Below are 8374 nucleotides of genomic sequence, written 5' to 3'. Positions count from 1 at the left end.
TGTTAGTGAGCTCACTGGTCCACAAGTTCGGAGTTGGTGCTTCCTTCTTCTTCCAGAACATTAAGATTTGCTTTTTGTTGTTATTAACCCAGATGAAAGGAATTGCTGTTGAGACTTAAGCAGACTGACTGATTGTTCAGAAACTCTGTGGATCTGGTCCTATATGTGATGTTCAATAACTTCTGAAATCACCTTAAACATTTCACTCCAGCAGCTATGCAAGTTAAAGCATAGCACATAAGCAGAGAGTGGCCTCAGATGCATTACATTTGTCACACAGTTGGTAAGACTTTTGGTAATATCCTGTGTAATTTGGTCTTTAAATAATGAAGTCTATGAATTACTTTAAACTGAATAAGACTACTTTACTGTAGACACTAGAGTTAATGGTGCGATGATGGATCTCCTTCAGACTATCTTCCATCTCATCTCTACCCCCAACTCCTTCTGGAGGACTGATGGACTGCAAAGCATCATATAAACGATATCATTTGTTTAAGTGCATATGCAATCTCTTAGACACATTTCTATGCAGGTCTGAGCAGTAGCAAATCCAGGGAAATGAGTATCAGCTTCTGACTTGCAAAAACTTTTAAAATAAATAAAAAAATAAAAATGACCCCTGTGGAGTCCATATTTGTACAGGTCAGTTATAGAATGTATACCTGAGTTATGAATGGGATCCAGTAGGGAGCGGTAATGCAACGCACACGGATGCCAACCGCCGTAAAACCCCAAAAAGAAGAAGAAGGAGGTTGACCCGGAAACAGAAGTCCACCGGAAACGGAAGTAGCGTTGCATCTTTGCAGGGGCTAGTTTGTTGTTCAGAAAGAAGATCTAAGCGAGACATAAAGCGTCTGCCTGTCTGGGTCCTTGATCTATCTTTACGGGATAATTGATTGATATATTATCACAGGATAGGCATGGCTCTTGAATCCAGGATCACACAAGAGGAAATCAAGAAAGAGCCGGAGAAGCCCATTGATCGCGAAAAGGTAAACCATCGAGACAGAACGATCCAGTGCTAAGCTAACGTGTTAGCTCACAAGGCTAACAGCGTGGGATAATACGTTGTGTTTACATTACAACATATACGGTTAGGTTATATGCATTGCTTCGTCTGAATGTACATGCAGGGTTGCCATGTCTGCTTATTATAAGCGACTTCGGCCTTGGTTTTTCTGTAAAGTTTCTTGTAAATGTTGGTTAGTTTCGGGTTGAGTTTTTTTGGTCTTGTTTCTAAAGTGTAGTTGCCTATTTGGGATTGTTTCCTAATGTTGTTTAAACCAGTGGTTATTAAACATTTTCATGTCAACCCCCCAAATTAATATGTATTTGTCCACAGACCCCCCCCCCTTCCATGTTCCATCTGAAAATATGTTGTGCCAGGGACCCCCCATACACAAGATTTGTGTTGTTAAAATGTTCCAAAATTACCTCTTTGTTTGTTTTTTGTTCCCCTATTTTAAAAAACATTAGCAGATCTACGAGCTCGCAACGCGTTGAGCTTGTAGATCTGCTATTTTCAAACATTTTAGTACTTCTACTTTTGGTACTTTAACTATTTTGATGCCAGGCTTTGATTTGTACAGGGTCCAGTTTCGAATTGCAGCCACCTGTAATTGTGATTGGCATTAAACAACCATAAACTCACCAATATTGCACCTCTACATACAGCTTTGTTTATGTTCTGTGTCTCTGTCAAGGTTTTGTTTAAAGGAAAACATCCACCATTGTCAACAACTTTCTGTCAATAAATCTTAACTCTGTGCAAACAAACAGCACAAGCCAGAATTGTAGAGGTGCTGCTGTCCACCATAGTAGTGGTACAGATGACTGAGATAAGAGGAAGAGGTTGCACAATCTCATAGCCACGATGCAGGATTTATTAGAGACACACATCCGATGTTTCTACCTTTTCTTTCCAAGTGTGCATTTTCAAAACGGATGGTACGCACTGCTACGCAGAACGTTGAGTGATTTAAAACGAGCGCTCCCCAAAATAAACACGTAGAAAGATGCACAGAGTTTATTGACAAGTTGCTCATAACAGGTGGATTTTTGTGAAACAAAGCCTTAACAGGGACAAAGCTGTCCATAGAGGTGCAATATTAGTCAGTTTATGGTTTAATTGATCAGGTAGGACTTTTCTGTTTCATGAATGGGGTTGTCAATGGAGGACTTGCAGCTTAGAGGTTATAGGTAACCTCTACATTGCTACATGTTGAGTAGAGTTCCGTGACAAGAAAACGTCACAAACTAAACCCAGTTTTCTCATATGAATTTTACACTTTGAAGGCATTTTAGTTCTTCACACACACATTTGGAAATAAGCTCTTGAGCTTTTTTATCCTTTTGACAGATATAAGTAGAAAAAGGGTAGTCCCGCACACTGTCTTCACTTACAAAAATGTATTTATTAGGGATACAAGGTTTTGGTCACTCTGACCTTCATCAGGCATCTGATGCACCATTTGTTATTTCAATGCTAATCATTGTTGTTTGTTTCTCCAGACATGCCCGCTCTTACTACGGGTATTCACCACCAACAGCGGCAGGCATCACAGAGTGGATGAATTTGCCAGGGGAAATGTTCCCTCTAGCGAGCTACAGATATACACATGGTGAGTTCAGTAACACATGACATCACTCCTGCAAAGTGTCTTTGCAGTAGTGAGTGAGCTTATTTCATAAGACATTATTGTAAAGAAATTGAAAGAGTTAGAGATGTACCGATTTCTGATAACTTGCGCGTCGGTCGATACCGAGTACCGATCCGATACAGTGTGTAATTTTAACAAATCTCAAAGTGGAGTCCAGGGACTATCTGGGTTCCTTGAGGGGGTTCCAAATGGAACCCATTTGGTTCCATTTGTACACTCTCAGAGTTATGGTGGTCCTTGAAATTAAAGGTTTTGAGAACCACTGATCTAGGAATAAATAAAAAATCCATTTATAATTGTTAATAGTGCAGCTTTTTTGTTAATAGTTACAGCCAAGTTTGTAAAATAATAATGTAAATAGTACAGCATGGGTACACACTAGCCGATACCATCATTTTAAGCAGTATCGGCAGTTTTACTGGTATCAGTACAACTCTAGAAAGAGTGGGAGTGATTGAAGGAAAGGGTGTACAAAAGACAGATGGTGTTATGTTTTGTGTGTTTGTGTTCGTTCCAGGATGGACGCCACTCTGAAGGAGCTAACCAGCTTAGTGAAGGAGGTGTATCCTGAGGCCAGGAAAAAAGGAACCCATTTTAGCTTTGCCATCGTCTACCCTGATCCCAAGCGACAGGTGTACAGGTTAGTAACACAATAATACTACAAAACAACATCAGTTAAAGCCATCTTTAACAAAGAACAGCCGACCCGGCTCGCTGACTGATCATAGCCGAGTTTGATATCTGTATATACTGTAGATGTCATTCCAAAGCAAAGATTGGTTAAAGTGTGGCCTTGAAAAGCTAGAGCTGACCAGGAGCAACAATCATTCACAAGGAAGTCTGTTTTTAGCCCCACTTTTAAAGGCAAAACTTTTTTAATTATGGTACTTTATTTTATTTAACCTTAAAGCTTTAGCTGTTGATTACAATATGTGTTGCTTGAACATATTCAATATGTTTATTACACAGCTTTGTTGAATGCTTCATTCTGATTGGTCAATCACTGAATTCAGCAGTGTGTTATTTTTGAATAATGACCACTGAGCTCAATAACGGGCTGCTGTCTAATCAAAGACTCAGAGCACCTACTGCGCTGCTTGATTTTGTGCCGTATCCAACATGGCGGCCATGTAAACAAACGCACAATGTAATTTACAGCTAAACATTGCTCTCAAGAATGTTTTTTAAAACATTTGAAGCGAGAAATAGACAATGCGGTAACCGAATATTGCCATTAACTCATTCCCTGCCTAGAACGACTAAAACGACTTTTGTCCTTTAAGCCCCCTCTGCCAAGAACGACTAAAACGACTTAATGTTTTCAACAAAAAAAAAATCTTTTTTTTTTCTTTCTTTTTTTTCTTCTTATTTATTTATTTAATTTTTAACCTAAAGACCAAGGAGATATGATTTGTTGAAGATCTAAACTCCCATCCACTTCCTTGTTAACTTAAAACATTTTGTATCTTGGCTCCTGAGTACTTTTTTTTTCTATGAAAAATCTCTGGCAGTTTGTCAAACGCAAAAATAAAAAAGTTCTGGCAGTGAATGAGTTAATGGACTGCTTTCATTACTGTATGCAATGAAATCCTTTGTTTTGTTGTTACGTTTGGGGTGATAAAGACCTCTACGCTATCACGTTGGGGTCTTATTTCTGGCTCGCCGTCAATTACCCCTACTTTTATCATTTTTTAAACTGCTGTGCTGCTGACCATAGAGCATTTTTATTTCTGTGTTTGATGCACAACCTCTGACTCTGTTTCGTTTCGTGCTTATTTTGTCTTTTGGAGGCTGTGTATTCTGATTTTATTTAGCTGCACATACAAAAATACTTTCTCTAAAACATACGTTCCCTTTCCTAGAGTCAAAGACATCGGCAGTACTGTTTCCGGGCGGAAGGGAGCAGACGACTCCATGACGCTTCAGTCTCAGCGTTTCCAGATAGGAGATTATCTAGACATAGCCATCACACCGCCCAACCGGGCTCCGCCCATCAACGCACGCATGAGGCCCTTCTGAACAAACACACGGTTTCAGAAATAACCATCCTGGCACACAGCCAGCCACACACCCAGGAAGGGGTCCCATACACACATTCTACATTCAAACATCACATAACTGATCTTCGTACCTGAATCATTTTTTAAAAACATTTCTTTTCTTGTCTTCTCCCAGACAATTCATCGTTTGGCCAACTTGCCTCATTTTGTAAGATGTGACATGTAATAAAGTTGTTGTTTTTTTTTCAACGAGTTGTCATCCATCATTGAGACAATCAAATATAATGTGTTTTTTTCCCTACATTTTGAGCTAATGTTTTACAATTCCTTTTTTTTATGAGTGTTTGTTTCTGGTTGCATTAAACCCAATAAACTGTTGCTTATCTCAAAGCACAGACAGAGCTGACATTTAGCTTAGATTAGATGATGGAGCTACCAACAGGGGCCCAGGTACAAGAATGATGTTGGTTCCTCTACTCATGCTAATTTATTGAGGGGTTGGTTGTGCGGCACAGTTATTATTTGTGGAACGAAACCCCTGCAATCCCCCCAAAACGTATGGTATGCTTTGCATGTTGCATTGATTTACCATCTCATCAATAGGCCAAAATGGCTGCTGGTTTTGTAGAACTAAATCTTAAGTCAGTCACAAGGACTGAGCCTTTATTATATAGGACCCCTGCTAGGCTATTGTTTTATATAATGTGTTTAGTAATATTTATTTTTACAATATATAAAGTGTTTTTTCTTTATTGCTTAATAATAAAGGCAAAGTATAGTTGAGGATTATGATGAGCACGTGGACCATGTGGAGAGAGCAAGGCGCCCCAAAGCCAGCTCTTTAGGTTTCATCCGTCCACATGTGAAAAACTATGAGGAATGTCATAGTTATGTTTGAGAAAATGGACAATAAATTATTGCTATAAAGTAAATGTTATTGTCTTTGACTTTGAAGCAATAGGTATTCAATTGCAACAATTTGAAGTACATGTACAGCCCTGTTGATAGGCGTACATTTTTGTTTAAACAAACAAAAAACAAACACTAATTGTATAACAGTGGTGTAAAAAGTACTCACATTTTTTACGTAGTAAGTAAAAGTATCAATACCACAATCTAGCAGAATGTCCCATTGCACAAGTTTGAAAATAACAGATATACAAGTTCACAACGCGCAATGTGTTGTGAACTTGTAGATCTTTTTTCAAATAGCCAAAGTATATATAAGGCTAAAGTGGTTAATGCGTGTTTTGTAATAATAATCAAAATCTACAAAGTAACTAGTAACTAAAGTTTTCAAATAATTGTAGTGGAGTAGAAGTAAAAGTATTGAAAATTTGTACTCCAGTAAAGTAAAAATACCTCTACCTCAACATTGTACTTAAGTACAGTACTTGAGTACGTGTACTTAATTACTTTAACCACTGCTGTATAATAGAATTGAGCTGGAAATGCCCCCCCATTTAAAGCATCTCCCAGTCATTTGCTTGTTAACTGCGTCACTTTGAGGTTCGGAAGAAGACGAAAAGAAACGCACGTGAACCCTGAACAGCTGATTTGTCATGCGAGAGAGGAGCTATTTGGTGCGTTTCTCACGGGGCAAATGTGCAGGTATGGTTAAAGTTTTTTTGTTTAAAAAAAAGTAGAAGTGTACATTTCACTTTGTTCCCCATTGCTTGCATGCAATGTTCAGGGTTGTACGTTAGGTAGCCATGGTGGATCACACGACGGTCCTCTCGTCTGTCACGACCGTCATGGATGAACTTTAACCTGGTATTTGCACTTTCACCCATTTTTGTCCCGTACATCTACATAAACGTTCACATTTCAAATTTAAAGTGCTTATCCCATGTCCATGGATGTTATTACGATGTACGGGCCCCCAGAAGTACCCTTATCTTCCGTATTGTTAAATAAAAAGCTTTTTAATCTGATCGATGGCCAATTTCTCATAGAGTTATAATGTATCAGAGTGCAATACACCTCCCAACCGATAAGGTCACGCAGTTGAAAGCTTATGGCAAAAATACGGAGAAAATGTCCACCGATTGGATTAAAATGCTTTTCATTGAACAATACGGAAGATACGGGTAATTTTGAGGACCCGAACATAATTGTAACATCCATGGCCATGGGATAAGCACTTTATATTTGAAATATGAACGTTTATGTAGATGTACGGGCCAAAAACGGAGAAAGTGGAAACACCAGGTTGAAGTTCATCCATGACTGTCATGATATGACAGACGTCATGTATCAGGGCTAAGCGTGTACTAAATGTGGCTCTGTTGCACTTAATTTGACCGAGAGGCCATAATGTCATAGTGACAGTGACTGTGTACGTATTCTCGAAGTTGTCCGAGTATGTAGTCGCTGGCTTTGTACCTTTTTTATAGTACTTTATGTACCTTTTTATAGTGTTTGTTCCCTTCGCTCAACGTGATACGTGAAGTCAACTTCTGTTTTTAGCTTGTCATAGTATTTATTTTCCCACACGGTGTCGCTGCAGTTCAATGACTCAACTGATAGGAAAGTGCTAATGAACTGAACCTTAAATCCAGATATTTAGGAATTAGGTGGAAGCCTAATGGCATCCGTGCCTGGCACACTGTCTATTTTTTCGTGTCTACAGAAATTAGAATGCTCAAAGTGTGGTATACTGTTTGGGTAGTGGCCAAGAAGGTAGACCTATTTTGGCCAAGTAAGCTACATTTGCTCCAGTGGTAAAGTAAAGTAACTAAGTACTATTACTAAAGTGCTGCACTTAAGTACAATGTTGAGGTATTCTTTACTTAACTGGAGTATTTCCAAATTTCAGTACTTAAACGACTACGCTACATCTCAGAGTCAAATATTGCACTTTTTACTCCACTACAATTATATATTACATTACATAACATATTACGTACATTATTAGCCACTTCAGCCCTATTTAAACTTTGGCTATTTTCAAGATTTTTATACATTTGAAACCTGTGAAATGGGACATTCTGCATACTATTATTTTTGGTACTTTAAGTATATTTTGATGCAAACTTTTGTACTTTTACACTAGTAAATTTTGAATTCACCTGGTCATTTGGGGGTTAGTATCCGGCTCTAGGGGCTTCAACTCTATAGCCAGGAGGAGCTGGGGTTCGAACCAGGAAACTTCCAGTTCCCAAAATGCCTGCTCTACCTCCTAAGCAGCTTCCGCTTGTATAGTATGGTGTGCTGCACACAATATAAACGAGGTGTCCAACTAGTGAGATCAAGCTCTATGCTGTTCCTTCCTGTCATCTGCAAAGTCCTGTTTCATCACCATAACTAAACATTCATCAATGATGGCTGATACCATAGCTATGGAAGTAAGACTGGCCTTTTGCTGTCAAGGGGCTGGGCCAGCCACCGGGGCATTGTTAAGATTGTTAAGTCAGCAATTGCTAAAGAGAACATTTGCATGAATGAATGATGAATCGAGCTTCTTTGATGGCTGTACGGAGAATTAGTTGAGGTACGTTGTGTTATCAGTTAACATAACTGATGACAGTTGAGTTGACCCCTGACATAAAGGTCAGGGGTCTTGAACTTTATGTCCACTTTTAGTGTGAAACCAATTGGGAAGCACTTGGCTGAATGAAGCATTGTCTTTAGAACATTCAGAATAAATTGCTAGCCTTCAAGCAATCTTCTAATGCTGAAAGACTATTCTGAAACACTATCTCTGTCTGT

General features: G+C 38.8%; 1 protein-coding gene across 1 annotated transcript; it reads left to right on the top strand.

The window, feature by feature from the left end:
• Positions 1 to 804: 804 nt before the first annotated feature.
• On the top strand, positions 805 to 4912 carry LOC308080656 (histone deacetylase complex subunit SAP18). The gene is made up of 4 exons (XM_080422579.1): positions 805 to 995; positions 2515 to 2624; positions 3181 to 3303; positions 4526 to 4912. The coding sequence occupies exons 1-4, from the start codon at positions 924 to 926 to the stop codon at positions 4680 to 4682; spliced, it is 462 nt and encodes a 153-aa protein (XP_080278705.1). The 5' UTR covers positions 805 to 923; the 3' UTR covers positions 4683 to 4912.
• Positions 4913 to 8374: the final 3462 nt, after the last annotated feature.

This window comes from Gymnoscopelus braueri, assembly GCF_963280865.1.
Source record: "Gymnoscopelus braueri genome assembly, chromosome: 24".
NCBI lineage: Eukaryota > Metazoa > Chordata > Actinopteri > Myctophiformes > Myctophidae > Gymnoscopelus > Gymnoscopelus braueri.
The sequence above is the reverse complement of the archived record's forward strand: the minus strand, read 5'-3'. Positions and strand labels throughout refer to the sequence as shown.